Below are 22,269 nucleotides of genomic sequence, written 5' to 3'. Positions count from 1 at the left end.
CGAGGAAAAGAATGCAAGACGAAAAATAACACTGCAAAGTCAAGTGGGAAAAGAGAAATAGATTCAACTGTTCACAACAAAATAGAAATGGGGGGCTCGAGACCCCCAATGGCGCTTCTTCGCCAAAATGGAAATGTGAAAAGATTACCGTTAACGAATTTAAGAACTCTCACCAATTCTTTCCAATATGAATGAATTGTCATAAACTGTTACAGGCACACTATCTTTGCTGTACAACACAATGCTCGTTGTCAAAGAACTCATCTATTTACATCGGATAAATCACTCCCCGGATGTTCACCAGCAAAATCACAAACATCCCATGCCTCACTCAAAAATTGCACCGCGTACTATCGATTCCAGGACCTTACCACATCTCAGGATCGTCCGCTCATTTGCCGATCCATGCCGAGAGGCTGTCTTAAGGCTCAGTTTTGCTCTCTTCAATTGAATGGCGGGTCAGTCCCTTGTTCGACACTCTGCAGATCGTGTGGACGTAAGACTCCTCCACCGTGGGATCGCACTCACCCTAGGAGTATCATCAAAGAATCGATTTGCCACTTGAGGAAAAACGATCGGGAATCGTCCAATTTTTGCACACTACCCCCTATTAAACGAAGATCTCACTATTTCATCAGGTATCGTCCATGACGACAAATGCCCATCGGAATCCCCACTTAACAACTGCTTCAGATCACTGGTGAGGTGGAGGGCAGTTACTGGATGCTTATGAAACTTGAGAACTTTGCGCAGCACCAATCTGTACTCTGACGACCTATCACCCATATTAAACCCTCCGGCCCTATAACCCTTCGACTTGCTCTCCTCGGCCTCTAGGTCAGAGCAATGAATCATTTGCCAAACTTTCACAGCACCGCTTTGATGACCAGTCACGTACCAGTTTGTGTCCAGCCAATCTGAAAATGTGCAACTGGTTACACACAGAATAAAGTCGGATGGCAGTTGTGATGCGTTCACCGAAGCGAGACAATCCCCATTGATACTCCAAACAGCAAGCAGCACTCCCGCCGCTGTTACAATCTCCCCGGTGAGGTCATTTACATAAATTGCCGATACAGCAGTTGGGAACTCAGGCAATTGCCTGACAAAGACCAATGTGCTGAGGTCCCATATAATGACGCTGCAGTCATCTGATCCACTCACGATCAGCATGTATGGTTGGCTGACATAAAGGCAAGTCACCTTGCTTGTGTGAGCAGAAAGTGCCTTCTCCAACTGCAATTGACGTGTCATGCGGGGTCCATCTTTACTTATTCTCCAAACTGAAATTAAGCCATCATCTGCCCCAGTGACTAGAGTTTGACCATCATGACTCGAACTCACACACTGAATTTGGTTGCCACCATGAAGATTCTCATGAGTAGAGAGAAGTCTGTCCTGGTCATAACTCATAAATCTCAAGCTACGGTCCGGGAAACCCCATATAACATATTTGGTGTAAGTTTTGGGTTTAAGCAACGTATTGGCTCCAGCTACCAGAATTTTCTCATTGAGGGTAACAATTTGAGTTATCACATGTGATGTTTTGCGAACTTCGCGGGCAACAAGATGAGCGGAATGCTTTAGCGGATGCGGAGGAAGTTTTCTGTCAACTTTTCTTTTTACATGGGGTTTCAGGAAAAGCTGCTTCGGTGTCTGGCCAAAGTGATTAATTTGTGCTAAGATGGAGGCTTTCATGGCAGGGTCTGTAACTGAATCAATATCAACACTACCCTCATATGTATAATGGTAGAATACATTAACAGCTTCTTCAGCGGCCTGTCAACAGAGCAGCTGTAAGTATGAGAAACTAAAAACTAACTGAAAGGAACATTTGTATCTAATTCATTTTAGCAGACTATCAAGTCGCATTTCATTTGTATATGATCACTGGCAGGGGAAATAGTAACACAGATTTCACTGCGAAATGAAAGTTCCTGAGACCTACCTTGCCCCGTTGTTTATATCCAAAGATGAGGTCTATCCAGTGGTGCAGGTTTTCTGAAACATAATCAGATTCTAACGCTTCTCTGTGCTTCCTGATGAATTCCCTCGCACTTCCATTAGCCCAAGGAGGCAAGACAACATCACCTACCTGAAAGATAACCACCTTATTCTCATAATCACTGGAAAGCAAGAAAAGGGAGTATGTACGCAGTAGAGATCTGGTTTTCTTTTTGATATAGTAGAAACCCACTTGCTCATCTAAAAGGTAAAACAGAAAATGAGGTAATAATCCAATATAGAATCCAAGACAGACCTGCTCTCCAGATTGTTTGAGTCCCAAGTCGAGATTGAAGCGATTTTCCATGAACTCAGGCATGTAAAAGAATTCGGGAATAAGTTCCTTCACATCTGATGTGTTACCCTTCCCAGCAGCACTCAGCCAAGTGTCTTTTATACTATTGAAGAGACGATCTGCATGATCGAATTGGCCACCTTGTAGCTTCTGATTTTCAGCACTGAAAGGTGGCAAACGAAGAAGGTAGAAAAGGACAATTCCAGCACTTGAATAATGAGAACCATAATGAAACTTCGGGACCTCTGGATCATCCCAACTATCATATCTGCAGTAGACACAGAACACAAATGGATAAGCAGGATTGCACTAGCTCAACTAGAATAATACATAATAGTTGCAAAATCTCTAGAGAAGGGCGGTTCGATGGATCTACCTGCATTTCTAAGTAGCTAACGAAAATGTCCTGCAGTCATTTTCAAGCTTATAAATTGATTCCTAATACCTTTTCTTTTTCCTTTCTTTTCGACTAGAGAGGGTTCATCTCAAGATGACAAGTTTAGGTGCACATTAAAAGTAACAGAAACTAATGCCTGTTTAAGGGGGCATCAACAGAATATTCTCAAATAAGACAGTTAAAAACAACAACTAAGATCTAAAAGAGACAAAATCCTAAGACACCCCCGAACAGACTATAGAGTGATCAGTGAGTCGATCAGCATCTACTAGCAGCCTTAGAGTGTTGTTAAAAATCTAATATTACACTTCCTTTATGTGTTTACCTTTTCCTAAATTCGTCTTCCCCTTCCAGTGTCTGACATCCCATAGGTTTGTCAAGCTTACGAAATGTCTTGGGGTTTGAAAAGTCTAGAGTTTCACTCTCATAATCTGCAAGCACCCAGGGGAACACTGGATATTGTGTGAGGTCACTGTATCCACGACCTGCGAGGGTGTTCAGATGCATCAGATACTGGAAATTGCTAATCTCTCCATTTTGCCACCTTTTTGAAAAAGACTTAGCCATCATCTTAAAAAGACGGCTGCCCTCGTTACTATCTTGCTTTGCTGATCCTGAAATGGTTGTGTCCAACCTGAGGCAAATGGGAGGGCGATAAGTATCAAGATCAAAAGCTCATGTTATAGAAGTAACAGTTGAAAAACTTCAGAAGTTCAGAATAGACAGCACACTGCATGAAATTCAGATATATGATATGAAACATCTCCCAAGTCTATCTTGGACAATACACAGCATGTCTTCTAAACAATGACAGAACTAAATCCAGAACTGACTAATTTTCTTTTGTTATGTCATAAGTCCAAAACCCACTATTATAATCATAATGGACAAAAAAGCATTTAAAACTGACTTCCTGTCCCTTGTGATACACTATCGTGTGCTAGACTGCCAGAGGTAAATCAAATGATATTGACAAAGGAGCATCTAATTTGTAAAGGACATGCTCCAAGCCAACACCAGTTTAAAACTGGAAATGTGTGAACCAATGTATGTGCTCTCTCATGCAGGCAAAAAGATATGCATCTCCTAGATATCCATAGCAAAGATTAAAGTCATGCCAAATGCCAAGAAATAATGACAGAGAACCAATGTTTTGGATGTGGCACCAACAGGAGATAAGAACCATACATGCTGTTTCTTGGCAGATTCATGGCTACCAAATTTTTGAACACCTCTTCCCTTTCCTTTTTGTGAAATACAAGGAGATCATTACATCCATCCATGCTGAATAACTCAATAGCAACAGGACGCAGCTGGTAATCACGCTTCAAAATTTCATGAACACTATGAAGTTTCCACATTCGCCAGGGATGAGGCAGATTACCGCTTGTACAGACCTTCTCCTTCCCCCACGCACCACCATTATAAGCCCATGCTCTTCCACCAACCAAAGCCTTGACAGCAGTGCCCCAAGAAGAAGTGGACTTGGATTGGAAGTCCATCCCACCAGTGACATCCTTCTTTACCCCCAAAGCCTGATCAATGACAGAGAGTTCATCTTCGCATTCTTTTTCACAGATATACCCAGAGTCATCGATATAGAAGTTCTCAATCACATATAAGCACAGTTCACCTATCAGAAATATTCCATCATGTTTATCAAGACCAACAACTCGTTCACAATTATATCTGAATCGTATTTTTTCAAACGGCTCCAAGTAAGGTCTGATTAAGTATTCTCCATTATCATGCAATTCCTTCTCTGACCTATCCTCCATAGTTTTGGCGTCGTCAATTTTCGTAGACAAAGATTGCCTTGGAGATCCTAGGTCAGATCTTCCTTGATTGCTCTCTGTAATTGTCGCAGACAGTGCACTAGATTTTGCACCAAACTCAAGGGCTGAATGAAGACTACCTTCATTCAAGCTGCTAGCTCTGTCATCATTCCATCCATTCCTTAGGGAGGCCACATCCTTCACATCATCTGCCTCTTTAATGGAATATTCATGATATAGCTCCCCATCAACATCATTCTTATTTCCACCCTCAGTCAACTGGTTAAAAAATGGTTCTGAATCAGTATCAGAAGCACTGGGACCATTCTCATTCTTTGATTTGGCCAGCTCACACTGATTATTAAGAACATTCTGGATGCAATCGATTTTCAAGTGGGACCGCTCCAGCTTTTTGCGCGTCCGATATGGTCCTTCAATGGGACAAAGCTGCCACTCTGGCTCTCCTTCATCAGATGATTTATGCATAGGGAATATGCCTCGTTCATGAACAAGTTGTTGGAGGTGGGCCTCCCACTCACTCTCAGCATGAAGAACCCATCCATACTTATCTTGACGAACAACTCTAAGCTCTGTAGACATAGAATCACGAACCAGTTCCAATGCATATCTCCGTTCATTTATCTGGTCCCAGTGTCTCAAGTCCAGCTTCGATGTTTCCCGATATCTTCTTCCCATCTCCTTCTTACGACGACCATCCATGCCTTTAATTCTTACACCAGGAAATTTCGCTGATCCAGCAATATATTGCACCCACATAATGGCAGCACACTGTTCTAGAACTTTGTTGACAAGCTGCTCTGAACTCTGAAGCCACCCAAAGAATGCCGGTAAGCTTCCTGTCAATAATCTGTCAAAACCACCATGTAGTAAATCCAGGTGCAGTCCTTGATTTTGTTTAGAGACAAGCATGTCTTCTAGTGCAGCCCTGCGATGCACCAATAGATATTTGATGACATCGACTGCCATATTTTGCACATTTCGTCTTTGATCTTGAAGAAGAGAGATCAGATTGACACAGAGACAGCAGTTTAGATCTGTATCTACATTGTTGGGGCAGAAGATGATTTGCCTGTGTGCAACCAACAACTGCAAGACAGTGCAAATATTAATTCCAGAGTCTTCCTGGGCCGAACTCGAAGATAATCCCTTTTTAGACTCAACAAGTAGACCTAAGCGTGAAAGAAGATCATCTTCCCCTATCATGACCAAGAACGATGGTAGGAAACAGTACATTATCATCCGATTTGTATTCTTGAGGATTGAATGAATGTAAGCCTCAAGTTGTCTGCTTCCCCTGCCAATTGATAGGAGACCCTTTCCAGTAGGAGTTGCTTCTTCAATTCGTCCATCTTTATTTGCCAACTGTAACATCGATAACAAGAATTCTAGAGTTTTCCATATAGCAGCAGGCTGTGGAAAAGCACCCATATATACTCGGTCCACAATTATATAGCATAATGAGTCTAAGTTAGATGACCAGCGGATCTTATCAAGCTTCTTGTCATCTTCCTCATCATCACGTACAAGACGTCTTTCAAGGAAAATCATCAGTCTACATAGGCACAGACCTTGAAATGCTAGCATACATTCAGCATCAACATAAAGAGGTACATTTTCCAAAATTGTTTCAACAATCTGGGCTGCTTTGGTCTGCTCAGTCATAAAATCAGATAGAACTTCTGCCATAAAATCTAGAACAGCAGTTGCTCCAGCAGAACAGGGACCACCACCATAACCAGCATCATCAATTTCAAAAAGAATCCTTGAAGTAACTGAAAAGAAGGAATTGGCAGCGGTTGAACTGTGAGAACTGGACTTAAATTCAGAAGACATATCAAAATCACTAGCAGAGAGAGAGGATTCCATGGATGGAGTAGCAACAAGAGGACTCTTGGCCTCGTTGTGGCTTGTACTTCCCAACCATGATGTCAATGCAATAACTGGAGATGAAGAGGGAGTCAACGCAATTTTGAAGTTAGATTTCTCAGATAAACTGGGAGAATTAATTGCAGTTGGAGGCGCAGAATCCTGGATATCTACGGAATGAGCATTAGACTCCGCAGTCTTAACATCATGGAAGGTTGGGGCATTTGTACTAGAGGTTGGTGACCCCGGTTCAACAATCTCACCATCAAGGCTTTGAACAGCCTGGTCATCTTTGAGGATTGATCTGCTTGAATCCTGATGGGATGTGGAGATCTTGATTTCAGCACTATTATCGGCTGTATAATTGCAAGGAATAGGTGTTTCCTCAGAACTTGAACTTATTTGGGCTTGAGGGAAGCTTCCGATACTTATGGAGGTTTTAGCTGATTGCTCCTGCTCATGAGGCAAGCTAGAAAATGTATTGTGTGAGCTACTGGTATCGTCACCATCATTTAAGTGTTTCTCTTCAGTCTTAAATGAGAGCTCTTTCGCCATCTTCACTGCATATGCAGCCCTGCCAGCAGAAAACAAAAGGAATTTTTAGTTCAGTGCAGAAACTGTATCAAATAAGCAAAACCACAGTTGCTTGGTTTCTAGATTTGCAATTAGGAATGTAGTAGAATGTGAGGTAACACAAACCAGTCCTCCTGGCATATCATGCTCAGGAACAAATAAATAAGAAAGGATCTTGAGACTAACCTAACACAAGAAAAGTAAAGGTCAACACAGCTCTCGAGAAATTCTGCTCGTCTACAAACAGCAGAAAATGGAGGACACATTTTTGCAAGGTCAACCATGAATCTCAGAACTGAAGTCGCAGCAGCAGGAGCTGATGCCTCCCCACCCATTAAACGCGCAGCATATGTCTTGTGCATAAGAGCTTCACCTTGAAGCTCTCCAGCCATATCAGCATTTCCCTCGAAAAGTTCTGCCACAAGGCCAGTAGCAAACTCTGAGAGGTTGCCAGTTTGATGGGCAAGCATTGATTGCATACTCAATCTATCAAATGTTGACTTGGCCATAGCAATAACAGATTCCAAGAGTTCCATAAATTTCAACTCCACAAAACTTCCATCACCAGGTATAAGAGCATGAAAGTCCAGCATACGAACTTCTGGTAATCTCGGATAAACAGGCTTTCCAAACATGAGACAGAACAAAATATAATATATGTCTGGCGAATCATAGAAACTTTGAAGCACCCGTGCCAAACCTTGATAGCCTCCACTTGTACGGAACTTTAGTGCAAATGTGGGAGAAGAAGCGAGACACACACCAAGAAGAGTCATAATCCACCTCATACTTGTTGGATGAACAGCTTCATCTAGAAAGTATGTTATCAATTTAGAGGAGACAGTCTTATGCCATTGTTCCAGCAATTCTTCTGATTTTATAGTCACCTGTAAATCAATAAGCATCTCAAGCAGCATATTCCTAACAATGACATGCTTCCCCATTGACTCTCGCACAATTTGCTGCCGTGGGGTCAATTCAGGAGGATCGAATGTCATAATCACAAATCTAACCACATGCTCCAATTCAGATGACAGAAAACCATCTTCCAGAATGACTCCAAGCAATACAACCAACTTCTCCAAAACTGGCACCTCAACATCACCTCGTTGCAGAGTCACCAGCAAATGCTGGACCAGGTTGATTCGGCGCAAAATAGTGAGGTTATGATTCCGATACCAATGCATTGACACTAGATGCTCAAGAAATCCAAGTAATGCAATTTGAATGGAAACAGGGGCAGTAACCCACAATGTCCAGTCCAACAGCACATGTTCAACCATATCTGCATTGGACAAGACAATGCAATTTGAATTTTCGGGCATATCGGCACTTTCTAACTCTGAGATATGGCTAATTGAATCTTTTTGTGCTGAGAAATCGTCCATATCTCCATGTGACCCAATGGAAGAAACTTCATCGCGGAACTTCGACAGATTTAGATCCTCAAAACTTGCTTCCTGTATAATCGCGGCAGGTGACAAACTGTTTCGAGCAGGTTTCACCTTCTTTGGTTCAGAAAAAGAAGCTTCACATGCAGCTATTTCGAAAAAGATCTCAAGGGATTGCATTTCAAATAATGACATCCTGCGATGCAGAAAGAGAGCTAATAAATGATATCCCCTGCACTTCTGCATGTCTTGTACATTCTGAGGGTTTTGATGAAGTGCACAAGCTAATAAAGTAAGTGCCATATGCAGCATGTCCCGGGTTTCAGCAGATTCGATAAGGGCCAGAATAACAGTCATACCACCAACAGGACGTATAGCATCACCAATCACACACTGCCTGCAGATATAGATATCTCCATGCAGCCGCCCGAATCGTGGTATACCTACAAAACACCAGCACTAGGAAAATCCAATCAGATGAAGAAAATGGAATCATATACAGTGAATAATCCAAACCTACTATTTCACGTACAAAATGTAAAACCAACACATACCACCTATGGGAGAAGCAGCAGCTGACATAGGGTCGACAAGATTGAGCATCGACAGAGGCCCACTAGTTCGAATAGCTTCCGTACAGGTTCCATCGAATGCGAATATTAGCTTCTTCCCAGATAGCTGGAGTGAGAGATTCCCTAACCTGTCTAAATCCCAAACGATCCCGCTACGATCTGCCTTGGACTCTCCCTGCTTTGCAGCACCATCAAGCCTCTGGGTACTTGAAGCCAAAGGCAACTCAGCATCTAATGAGTCTAAAATAGCCATACTACCACCACCGCAGGCCTGGTTAGGAACAAATCGCAAAAGTTCTGTGTCTTGGTATAGCCCTCTATAACCTCTACCAAGGATATACATAAAACAGACACAACCAGGTGTGAGCACCTCCTCGAAAAGGTAACAGGAACGCAGTTTCCATGTCAAGTCACAAACCCTTGCATGACTACCAGGAGTCCCGATTGTAACCTGCAAAGACTTCCCAGCCGGAGAAGGGGAATATCCCAGTTTCCCTGTATGCCTAAGTTTCCCATTAAGATATACACATGCAATGCTGGCTTGAAATAGACCGGCAAGAGCATTTGGTTTGCTATGTACAACTGCAAGATGATGCCATCTTCCTTCTTCCAGTTCTAAACCAGAAAAGGATAAAGAGCTAGAGTTGCTTGTGGAAAGGGTTAGGACACCATCCTCCTGAATGTAAAGCTCAGCATAAAAGGTGTTCTCATTGTTAGCAGCACCAACAGAAAATATCCGGAAGATTTGCCTTTCATTCCGCTGCATATTTGAGCCTCGCTTTCTAAAAGGACCAGCTCTTGAAAGTTCCGTTTCCTTTGCCTGAGATTTTAAGAAGTTTTTATACTGAAACCAACAAACAAATGAATAGCCAGCAGCAGGAGGCCATGATCTTTCTCCTAGTGACACCTGAATAGATGCATGCCCAACTTTCTTCATATCCAACTCCACAAACGGTGCCAGTGAAACATTCTCTGAGGCCATATCTTCCAGAAGAATTAACTTTTCCATCATATCAACAAGAATATGACCAGAATTCATCAGTCTCGTCTGGAGAATGTATGTAACAAGCGCTCGGACTTCTGAGGCAGATAACCTGCTTACACAAATTCGCACCCTTTGTTAAACTCAGACATAACATACATCAAGAATACATTTCAGAAAACTTAAAAACTGAATGATGCCCACCTGTATGCCCCGAGAACTTCCACAATCTTCAAAGCATATGAAAGTAAAGGAGATGAGCCCGATATGAACGGATGAATAGTCTCCAACAACAGTTCCACACATCCTAACAAGATAAAAGAGAGGTCAATAGCAAGAAAAGACTGAATATTTTTAAAAAAGCTAAAAATACAGGGTACTACTCGCACCTACAGACGTTAGATTTTCTTGATTAAAGGAGCCAGCACGAGCAAGCTTTTCAATAAGGTTTAGCACTTCCAACTGCACCTTTGGTGTAAAGAGCAACAGCGAACGAATGAGAACTCTGACTGCACCAGCATTGTACACTCGTTTCTCGTTGATGTCCAATATACCAGACGGGGTTACAAAGAGAAAATTCGCAGATTCACTTTCAGTCAACTCAGATGATCTTGCAGTTTCAGAAGTAAAAAATGGTGGCAGCACAATTTCTAGTGCAAGTTCCAGCAACAATTGTATTACTTGCTTCTCACACTCAACACACAGCAAGCTTGATTCTGATAGAAGATCAAAGAAAGTTTGGGACGATATAACCGTATGCAGTTTGATTCTATTGACTGCATTATCACACACTCCTGCTGTCACAACCCGCAACAAATACGTAAAGACCTTGATATAAGTTTTTAAAGAAGGATTTGTGTTTCCTTCTTCACTTCTGAAATCATGAAGCACTGTTAGAAGAAGTGAAAATCCAGTTGCTTCACCAAAAACCCTCTGAGCTGATTCATTTGCTCCAAGGATGCGCCACACGGTCCCCATAGTGTCACATTTTGCATCATCTGTCAGTCTGTATTGACTTCCTGAAACACTGGTAACCATTCCACTCTTGAGGACATCAACAACCGCGCTCAGCTCTTCAGAATGAGCCTGCCAGAGATCAAAAGCCAATCATTACTTTACTGATGCCCAACAAAAACAAATAGGTATATAAGAGTGCGGTTTCGATTGTACATGCAAACTATTGTGATGATATTGAAAGTGCAATACCATCAATAAAGCTATAAGCAAAGATATATATATAAAAAAACAGAAATGTATAACAGATAATTGAGAAATAATTGACAAATTGCCCTCATCACCCCATGAGTTTTGCTCCCAGTCAGTCTTGTCGGATTCCCGATGTATGTGCTTTCTTTGAGTGATAAGAAACTATTAAGTAAATCAAACATAAATTCATTGAAAGGACTGGCTAATTGACAATTTACCAAATTTTGTCAAGACCATGGTAGCAAAAGGGAGTTCTTTCTTTTGGGTAAGACGAAAAATTCGACATGAATAAACCATTCATTCCCATCTTCTGTAGCTAACAGTTACTTGCATACCAAAAGAGAAATCCAGTTCTTTTGAGAACCCTTACTTTTGAATACAAGAGCATGCCAACCATTTCACCAAAATGCAGGTGGCTATCATTTTATCTTGAAGACGATTAAAATAGACAAAGAAACAGTAAAGAAAAAAGAAATTATGATGACAAATATGAATGACAGCAAACCTGCGAGATATCTTCAATGACCAAACATGACAGCACCCTGAGGGCCCCCGGACGATGAATATCAGATGCCAGAAAAGGAAGAATGGAGGGCACACCATCCGCAGTACGGAATGCTGCTTGGTTAGTTTCAGCTTTCTTTAGCAGAGATACCAAACAGTCCCATGCAATTGCGATTGTGCCCTCAATGTCAAAAATAGGAAACTTCCCAGAACCAGATTCCAACAACTTTGGTGAAGATATAATGACATCTTTACTGTCCAAATGCTTCTGGAAGCTGCTAGAGCTTGACTTTTTCTCCAGGTTCTTGGTGTTCCCACTATGTTGGTCTGGACCCAGAAGATACTTGTGCTGCTTAAGGTCATCTAGCAGAACCGCCAACACACCTACTTCTCGCAAGACTTTCTTGTATTGTTGATCAAAGGACAAAAGTTTCACAAAGAAGGAAAGAACCGTCTGCTTTAATTCTGGTGTTATTGGCTGCTGCAATAGGCAGCTCAGTGAAAGTAATTCTTGCTCAGGAACACAATTTGCAACTGTTACTGCATACTCAAGAATTTTCAAAATTATCTCCTGAAAAGACGGAGGAAAACCGGCCATGTTTTGGATGAAGAGTGGAACTGTGCGTAATTGTTGACATAACTTGTAGTTTTCCAAATGGCTTGAGAATATTTTAAACATTCTGTTTAGTACTTCCTCCTGTAATTCCCCATTGTCTGCTTTGAGAAAGATTTCCTGCAGTACCTGGATTGCGTCAAGGTCCTTAACTTTATTGTCTCTCACCACATCAGCAACTCGGTCAAAAGAGGATGTGCGGCTCCTGTTGTGTGCTGTACTTTTCAAATGAGAAGATTTGGGTCCTTTCCCTCCAGAAGATACCATTGCTTCAGTAGGTCCAGTTTGAGCTAGATTAACAAGAACATCTAGTAATCTTGAGAGGGCTGGGGACAGATTTCCCTGTGCAGAATCCTCTTTATTGGCAAGGTCATGTCTATCTAAAAGTGCATGGGAACCGTCCGAAGTATAATCCTTGTCAGAATATGACTTTGCATAGGTTGGCTCAGTACTCCGACCTTTGTGCATGCTAGACATAACCAATGCAAACTGAGCAAGGAAGGGATAACCATGAGCATTGTGGATATCCTCTCTTAGCCTGATTCCTCCAGCCTCTGTAAGTCAGAGAGTGCATCGAAAATTAGTCAGAAAGCAGTGAACAAAGAGCCAGAACTGAAACAATAAACTAATGCTGCAAATGAAGTAACAGGTCTGTATGACAGTTCTACAGATTCAACTAACAACTCTTGAATCAAAAGATTAATTAAGAATAACGTACCAGGTCTGTATGACAGTTCTACACATTCAAGTAACAAGTCCACAATGCCCATCGTGTAAGCAGAATCACCAGAGTCGGGATTGAAATCCTTCACAGCCATCAAGAGAACTTTTATCTGCATGCAAGCAATCATGATACTGGATATAAGCCAGCTGAGACATAATCAAACAGACAACTCGAGAAAGGTTGGGTAATGCATATCAACAATTAGGGATGGAGCCTGAATATGTTGTGGGTGGAGCAATCAGTTAAGGACAGAAGGACCAGTTGATATGGACCCCTCAATAAAGTAGGTCTTGGTCTAATCGAGGAGAAGATATGAGAAGCATTTTAGATGATTTAATCATGTTGATTGAAGACCTCTGAAGGCTCCAGCAAGGTGATCCAACAGGGGATACAGACACAGGTTGAAAATATAATGGGAAGACCTAGAAGGACGTCAAAGGAGATGATAAAGAAAGATATGGAGTATTTAGAGCTTACAAGCATCTTATACAGAATTGAGCATAATCTCATTATAGGATTCATATAGTCGACCCACTTAGTGAAATAGGGCTTCTTGTTGTTATAGTTATTTTATCCCCTCAATTTAGGCAGAGTAAATTGACTACATTAACTCTTGAGATCATGATTTTGTTTGTTTTTTTCAAAAAAAAAAAATCTAGAGATCATGACTCATTTCTAAATCACGTATGATGGTGAGTTGAGTCTATTAATTGAGAGAATCCAGATCTTATATTCGTATGCTATGTTGGACTATACTAATATGAAAAGGAATCTAAAGAGAAAATTAATAGAATCAACAAAATCGAAACTCAATTTTAAGTTTTGGACTTTCTTTGCTGTGATTTGAACTTCCCAATATATAAGGAGGTTGAGTTTCCAGTCTCAAATTCTTCATAAAGACAACACCAAATAGACTAATGAGGTCAGAAGTATCTACAAAAGTTCTAAAAGTATACATGTACTATAGGCAGATTAAAAATTCACGTGGTGTCAATTCCCTACTAAGAAAAGGGAAACGCCCTCTCTGTCAACGATCAACTCCACTTATAGAAGCATATGGAGTAGGTTCTCCAAATTTTTATATGTTTTCAACAACATGATAAAAGTTGTCATCATTCTCCATTCTTGGAGAACCGCTTAGAAATTGAATTTGTGCTTCACACTCTCCAGTACAGATTATATAATATCATAAGAGTGCACAAGCAACAAGTAGATTGTCATTTAACAGGCGCATTCTTAATATTTTTTCTAAACAATAAAAGAAAAACATCCTTTTAGACATCACGATCAAACCAGAAACCAAACTGAATGGGGATTATTTCCAAACGTCCATTTAAGAAACAGGGACTGAAATTCAGGACAAAGAAGGTTGCTCAATAACAGGTAAGGAGAATGCTACCAATTTTCAGCCAAAAATAAATAAGGAAGAAATGAGTATACCAAATGATGCTTTCGAATATATTTGGCAGTGGATCCATTATCATTGACCAGAAGCAGACCCAGTATCTAGCACAACATAAAACCATTCATAAGATCAATAATATTGAGAGGGAAAATCTACCATATCATATATATATGAGCTTTTTTAAAGTCCTTAACGCGGCAGTGTAGCAGATATACCAGAAATAGTTAAGCAGTTACCTGCATAGCATGTCTATGAAGCTGTAGGCTGTGAAGGGGAAGAAGACCTTCCTTAAACTGAGAAAAGACTTTCAGAGAACCATTGGCCACCATATGAAAAAGCAACTGTAATGAGTCATCCTCAATCAAACTCTGGGCTGCTGAAGGATGGTTTGCCAATGCTTTCATAATGTGCACGACACTTCCCTCTACCTGCAACCACATCCATCTGAGCAGTGCAGGACAAAAAAAATTTCTTTTGAGACATAGAAAGGATACATGCAAGCAGCAAACCTTCAAAATACCACCGTTTCAAAGCAAACGAAGGCGGTCGTATAATGCAACTTAAACTCGAATTTTATCACTTTCTTGAGAAAGTCAGATACTTTCTGATTACACTGCAACTTCAGCGAACTGCTTGCGCTAAAGAAGATTCATCTTGGATTCACTGGCCCACCACACAACATAAAAAATAGCCAAAAATTGCTAGAGCATATCAAGACGCATGAATTTCAAATTACATTAAGTGAACATTTGAAGAATTTGTACAGGAAAAAATTTGTGCAATTATAAATATAAACAAGCATAACCAGATTACCCTCAGCTAGCAAAAAGAGTAAGAGCTAACAGGCTGATTAGATAACCGACACTACAATAGTGCATGTACTCGTTCGATATTCCAAATTGACTAGCAGCCTTGGTATATATATATGTGAAAATTATTTCACCACGTGGCTAACTGAAGCCTAAACAAAATTCTGGCACATAGTACATAGCTTTCTCGCTTCCAATAAATTCCTCATAATCACTGTTAATCTATACATATGTATTCATTATTTACTTTTGACAGAAGCATGTGTTTGGTGTCATCTCGCATTCGCTTAACTTGTTTTTATCATCCAACAATTTATCATCTACTTGTTACACCCCCTAACCAAAATGATAACAGTGCCATCCCTCACCTAGAAAGTGTTCGCCATGAAACTCAGTTTAAGTTAACCATAAATTAGCACCAATCTCCAGCTTGTTTGTATTCATCAAAAAAAAGAGAGCAAATCTGTCAGAGCTCAACACCACCTTTTCTTCCATGCATCCGAAAATCCACATTACTTTTTTCTTCTGATTTGTGTGTGTATTTAGTCATCTGACCAGGGCAGAGGAGATAAGATGCATCGAATGGAGGAAATAAGATGAACATGAAGCGACACGAGATAAATCATTAATTGAGGTAGTGAAGAATTAAAACCCAGTGGCGAAACCAACATAAGCCAAGTGCGAACACATTTGTTCTAAAAACTGCTATAAGAGAATGATGTGGTTTTTTCCCCTAGCCTTAACAGTATGTGACGATCAGAACAAGAAAAAAGAAGCTGAGTGAAGTCTTCAATCACTTATTTTATTTTATAGGATACATAGAGAATGCAGCATCTGAGCATTCCTCTCATTCTGATAGACTAAATGCATGCATTACTTAACAGCACATACACATTCATCATAGATATCAAATCAAAGCAATTTAAAGTTTGTTTAGCATGAGCAAAATGTGTAGTGAGAGAAACAGTATCAACGATCCTTATTGAGGTCTAATAACTAAGGCCCCGACAAACAAGAAGTTTCATGAGATTACTGTTGCTTAGAACTAATTCACACAAAAGCTGCGTAAATCGAAATATCCATGACTGCAGGTCACTCTAAGCCACACTAGGGAGGGACATAACGAGCAACCATCAAAGTTTGTAACAACTGCACAGCTAGTATATGCACCATTATAAAAGAACAAGAAATGAAAGTAAATTTACCTCAAGCCGCCGGACTTGCCTTAAGTCCTTATCTTGATCCTTTTCAGCTTCTCCAACAATCACCTTCGACCATTCATCAGCTCTATCAGGACCCAAAAGGGCATTGAGAACGTGAATGAGGCAACAAAGGATCCCAGAATCAAGAAGTGATTGCTTGTCGACTGGCTGCAGATAATTCAACAGAAAATGAAAAGAGGAAGGAGAAAGGGTTTATCTTACCTAAACGCTATCTCAAATGCTATGAAAGGAACGAATCAAACTTCACACTTAACATTGCAACATAATTAAACAGACTGCTTATAGTCTAAAGCAGACATTTAAACTCAACCCCGACTCTGTTGCTACATCTTAGTTGCGCAGAGAAGCTTCAAAAGAAAGAAAAGGAAAAAAAATAAAAAAACTGCGCCATACAAGATCAAACAAGGAAGAACTAGCCATGATCAGAAAAATTTTGAAATGCATCAGTTATGTGAGTAAGAAAATGCAAAAGTGCAAAACAGTTGCAAAAATATGTACCCCAGAAACAAGTACTTCAACTGCAGTTAACAAGTTTGCCCCAGGAGAGATGCTCTCCTGCAATAAATTACGCGAAAATGGCATTACAACGCTGCAACTTGACATGGGAAAAATCGTTTAAAGGAACAATGAACACGACATTAGGATCCATCCGGCCAACCTGTGTAACTTCTGAAAAGAACCTTAAAATGTCTACCACATTCAAGGATCTCGTTTTGCTGCTAATTTTCAACTTTTCAATATCCGTGACAAATGCTCTTCCCACAACAAATGAGAAGATGTGTGTTTCAACTAACCTGTCATAAATGTAACAAGCTTGTTACGTGGAGAGAAGGAGTAAGGCAATCATAATACTCAGAACTAGGAATAACATGGAAACAACAGCAGGAAATCACCATAGAAACTATTATACAAGAACAGAAAAGGGAGAATTTGTTTTGAAATGGACATAAATATATTACTCATCATGTTGCCAAAATAACCATCATGTCCCCACAAGCAAAAAGAAAAATAAGATTTTGATGTCCTCAAATAATGCTTCCATGAGATTGTGAAGGAACTTGAAATGCCAGTGAGTTTGGATGAATGCTCGATTAACAATAGTTGACTAACCTAAAACTAAGAATTTCTGACAACATCATAACTGTGACCTCAAAAAGGACCACCAGAGTTTAATTGACAATGAATGCAACCGTTCATCAAACCAATTGTGAACATTGATCAACATGACAAGAAAATAAAACAAATCAACCAGCCAAAGTATACTGTCGGGAAAAAAAATAGAAATGTAGGGCAGTGCTGGTTCATACATGGTAACTAACTGTGCTATGTTAGCATGCTGCTTCACTAATCTACAAAAAGCATCTACAGTCAAATTCAACGCTGCTTCTTTCTCCTGTGGCAACAATTGAAAAAAAAAAATTAGCACAATGAAATAATAGCGAGGATTGGAATAACGAATTTTCTATAAATAAATAAATAAATAAAAGGAACGGCGGAAGAATTTAAAACGATCAAATGACCTTTTCCGAGCTGGATGAGCGGAACTCTTCCCAAAATCTTTTAAAGTCCAATTCCAGCTCATGTTTGTCCCTGTTTTCAAAAGGAAGAACCAACAATAGAAAGGAACGTCATATATAAATCTCATAAACTAACACGATGACCATGCTACAAGTGCAAAAAACTTTAATTGATAAAGATCCATAAGCACCCCACACAACCAAACGGAAACCGCAACCCCCCACCTTTTTTCTTCTAATGCACCAGGAAAAGGGATAACAAACATATTGATGTGATAAGACATCTAGTTAAACCCTGATTTGAAAGGTACACTATTTGCCATTAACCATAAATGAAGAAATCAAGATAAGCAAATCTCAACATCCATCTGAGATTATCAGGTACCACACCGACGCAAAACAGTATTTAGCTCGCGGAAATTTAGGGACAACCAAGCAAGTCTCAACAATAGTCACTCGGACAATTAATAGAGATGCAAACTGAAAATTTTAGCAGGTTTCAGAGAGGAAGTCATGGTTTTGGAGCACATTATACATCGCAACATGAGGTGTTCATCATCAATCAAGTAACAGGAATAATTGTCTGCAGTTCTTTTGGGGGGGTGTGGGAGAGTTGCCCTGTCAAATCACACGCGTGCGTATCATGTTCTCCTTAATATGACAAATCATCAGACCCACCATGATAGTCTGCTCTACTTTCCTGCTTCAAAAGCACTTAAGTTTCGCCGCAGGAGCATGCCTTTTGGCAACTCTAATAAAGCAAGTATCTCAGTTCATAGTTATCTCATCAATAATCAAAGCATTCATTTACACATACGGCTGGACAAGAACCAAAAACCAGTAGAAGAATACCACTCTTATGGTGGTCCAATATTCGTGCCAGCCTCGGTCCACCGTCGAGGGCAACTCGCTATCAATAGATTTGGGAGACAGTATTGCATTTTCCAATGTCATAAGACAACCTACAATAATCTCTCACTCGACTCCTATTTATAGTTCTAAAGCAAGATGTGTAATCTCCACTATAATGTTACTATATATACAACAGAAATTTCTAATTCCCGCAAGGAAAAGGGTAAAATCAGCAAAGTGGAAAAGGTATAGATGAGCAAACCTATTTTAGCAGATGAAGAGATTATGTGATACGAAAAACATACAACAGGCCCTTTTTCACTTCACTTAGACAAACAATCAGATACTATTCTTGTATTCCCTCTGGCGAGCTAAACAGACTCTCCCTACCCAAAATGAGTCTGACCACCAAACAACCTCAGGATCCGTTAAAACCACCCCGTCAAGCTAAAGTGAAAAGAACTGCTAGTGATGAAGATGGGGAAGAACAGATCAACAAGGAGACTTCTTTGACCGCGTTGAAGCGATCGAAATCGCTCGAGACAGAACAGCAAAAATGCCGAACGAATGAAGCATGCGAACGGAGTAGCTTACCTCGCAGGAGAGGAAGCATAGTCATAGCGGACGGGAGGGGCGCCGTGGAGATCATTGCGGCCGGCGGACGCCGGGGAGGAAGACGAGGCGGTCGAAGTCGGAGATTGCGTTAACCCGACCTTCTCCTTGATGTCCTTAAGCAATGTAACCCATTTCATTGTCGATCGAACGCCTCCTCCCCAATCACTCGGCTCCCTTCCCCGCTCTTCTCATCCGCCGGACGGGAAAAACGACCGGATCTCCCCCGAACCGCTCGAATTCCCCCCCGATCTCCCGAAAGCTCGGGCGACGGCCCGGAGGAACGATCCCCCAAATTAAGAAAGGGCGGAAAAGTCAAAACCAATGCGGCGCGGAGCCGAAGCTCGGACGCCGGCGTCCGATCGGAAGCGGGATCGGAATCGGCGCGGCGAGATCCGGTTCCCCCCCCTCGTCCTCGCCCCGGAGCTCGCTGATCCGCGATTCCAGCCGCGCCCCCGATTTTCTCGAGAAATGTTCCGGCGAGATTTTCTTATTCTTTTTTGGTTTTTCTTTCCCGATTTTCTCGAGAGATGTTCCGTTTTCCCTGAGCCCTAGGAATCAGGAGGCGGGGAGCTGAACGGAAACGCGACTTCCGTTGGAAGACGAGGAGAAAGGAAGGAAGGAGGAAACCATGGACGAGGCAAAATGCAGAGAAGTCCAGCTCTCTCTCTCTCTCTCTCTACTTTCTCTCTCTTCTTCTCCTCGCTCTTCTTCTTCTGCTTGTTTGCGCCTGTTTTCGGACGGCCTTCTCTCCGCGCCTTCGTTTTCTCGCTCTAATATCCAAAGGCGACGACGAAGGGGGGGGGAGGAAAAAAGGCTATTTTTTAATATATTTTCTCTCTCTAGGGAGGGGGGAGGAAAATTTGAGAGATGTACGCGCTTTGGTTTGGGGAGGCTTTAGCTCCTCCCGGTGGGGCCCGCCTGTCGTCCACGTCATCTGGGATCCACCTCCCCCTCCCCTCGGGCCGCCACGTGGAGTCTCGAGATTGACGGTCAAGGCTCCGGACGTGATCGCCTCTCTCTTCTTCTTTTCTCCCCTGTTTCTCTCTCGGGCTTTGTCTGAGTTTCTTTATGACGTCTTCGAGGGGAGACGGCGGTGGGCGGCGTGCGTCCGTCTGGTATAATTATACCGTATAAAAATCATGAGAAGTACCGTGATCCGTGTATTTATATGCCTGTATTTTGTATTTACGATGCGTATTTTATAAGCACGTGTTCGAAGCCAGATGAGGCAATTCCGTGAAAACCATCACGAGTTATTGTGGCCATAAGGATCCAGTGGCCGCAGGCAATTCACCAAAAAGTTATAGTGCCCCTTTTTGTAAGTTGTAGTTGTGTAAGATAGCTACGCCCAATAGGGTCGAGGTTGGCTGGGATACAGATAATTAGGTATCAAACTAGATATATATATATGATAGACCATTTTTTTTTCTTTTGTCCAACAAGAGATTAGATATAAGAGTATTCGTATCTAATCAAATTTGATATCACAGCGGCCAAAATTTCTTCGGATTGTCTTCGGAAAAGCGGACCTTTCGTTTTGCAACATTGGTACGCACGACATTAAATACCCGAAAAATATAGGCATATCAATACAATTTGAAGCGAATTCTCTTGATCTCGCTTGCATTTGTGCCATCGAAAATGTGCCGGGGATGCCTGTTAGATGAGTCCTTTGCTTTAAGGGTCTTTCATTTATTGTGGTTTTTCACTTTGCTTTACTTTTCTCGTGACGTGCTACTTGGAGCGTGCATTCAGTGAGTGCTGATGCTTTTGTTTTTACTTACTTGGCGACAAAGTAAAGCCACGTGGCTTCCCTAAAAGTGAAAAATGAGGGACTATTGCATCTCTAAAATCCTTCGGACATGCTTTTTCAACATTCGCGAACAATGATTTACTTTAAAAAAGCACGGACCGGCTTCGACCTGATTTTAAATTCAGTATAGTTGGTGAGTATATAAACTATATATATTTGATTAGTCATCGCGTGTTGTTTTCTTGCGCCTGGACTCCGGCGATGATGAGCTCAAAGCCTGATCGTGGCTTCTTCAAAACTCATGCTTTCGATTGACCAAAATAAAATCTGAAGTCCTCAGCCGAACATCGTCCAAAATCTCAAGACGTGATTATCCACTTATCCGAGAATTTACAATGTCATTATCGTTGATCTCAAGCGAAGAATCGCAAGAAGTTCTATACCCATTATTCATGAGTATATCTAGTATGTAACGGGCACCTTTAATATATTTGTGAACAATCACATGAATAGATGAAGGGACGTTCGTCTGAGCTTATCGCTCCGAGAGAGTATTTGGACAATCCTAGTACTTACTTCTTCTCTTCATAGTCATGTATTTGACCAAAGTTTTCATAACACGGGATAAAAGAACTTTCCGGCTCTTGATATTCAAAAATATGTATACAAAAACAGTCTTATCCGCATGCGTTGAGCATGACTCCACCAACAAAGCGACAACACATGGTCATGGAAGTTACTCCGAGAGGGAGACGTTAAAATCCAAATACAAAATCTGTTAAATTCCAACTAGCCGCATAATCGCCAAGTTAAACGAACACATCAAGACATGTTTCTCAACCTAATTCCCTTAAAAAAAACCTCAATTTTAGGTCCCATTGTAATTCTGCCGGAACCTTTTTGTCTGAAAAAAGATCCCCAATTTTCACTATTATCCCAAAGTTGTTTATGCATCCAAAATTTGTCACTAGTTCCTTCAAGACTATCAATATCGAGGCCAATCAAGGTTTCGTTATCAAAACACGCCTATCCATTATCGACATAACCTTCGTAGGAACCCAACACCAGCCTCCCGATATTGATAATTTCGAAGAAACCGTTGGCCATTTTCAGACGCGCGGGCAGATTCGGGATTAGAGGGGAAATCGGGTATTCTTTTCAGACAAAAAATG

At 41.1% G+C, this 22,269-nt stretch overlaps 1 protein-coding gene across 1 annotated transcript; it reads right to left on the bottom strand.

Moving 5' to 3' along the window:
* Positions 1-136: 136 nt before the first annotated feature.
* LOC115673560 (protein SPIRRIG-like) lies at positions 137-20,108 on the bottom strand. The gene is made up of 19 exons (XM_030595771.2): positions 19,324-20,108; positions 17,881-17,950; positions 17,668-17,753; positions 17,019-17,154; positions 16,859-16,915; positions 16,343-16,507; positions 14,565-14,756; positions 14,364-14,429; positions 12,918-13,032; positions 11,588-12,753; positions 10,266-10,962; positions 10,081-10,183; positions 8,877-9,988; positions 7,118-8,765; positions 3,885-6,932; positions 3,022-3,330; positions 2,261-2,567; positions 1,949-2,095; positions 137-1,779 (listed from the first exon to the last, which is right to left on the bottom strand). Exons 1-19 carry the CDS (start codon positions 19,479-19,481, stop codon positions 601-603), a joined length of 10,761 nt encoding a protein of 3,586 aa, XP_030451631.2. The 5' UTR covers positions 19,482-20,108; the 3' UTR covers positions 137-600.
* Positions 20,109-22,269: the final 2,161 nt, after the last annotated feature.

The sequence above is a fragment of the Syzygium oleosum genome, unplaced genomic scaffold, assembly GCF_021117445.2.
Source record: "Syzygium oleosum isolate NSW1041296 unplaced genomic scaffold, Sole_v2.1 Sole_v2.09, whole genome shotgun sequence".
Lineage (NCBI taxonomy): Eukaryota > Viridiplantae > Streptophyta > Magnoliopsida > Myrtales > Myrtaceae > Syzygium > Syzygium oleosum.
This window is presented reverse-complemented; position numbering and strand designations above follow the sequence as displayed.

Coding starts and splice junctions, on each gene's coding strand:
- LOC115673560 (XM_030595771.2), bottom strand. CDS start 19,481: ATGAAATGGGTTACATTGCTTAAGGACATCAAGGAGAAGGTCGGGTTA. Junction 10,184..10,265: donor AGAAAATCTAACGTCTGTAG/GTGCGAGTAGTA, acceptor TTATCTTGTTAG/GATGTGTGGAACTGTTGTTG. Junction 3,331..3,884: donor AATCTGCCAAGAAACAGCAT/GTATGGTTCTTA, acceptor CATTTGCCTCAG/GTTGGACACAACCATTTCAG.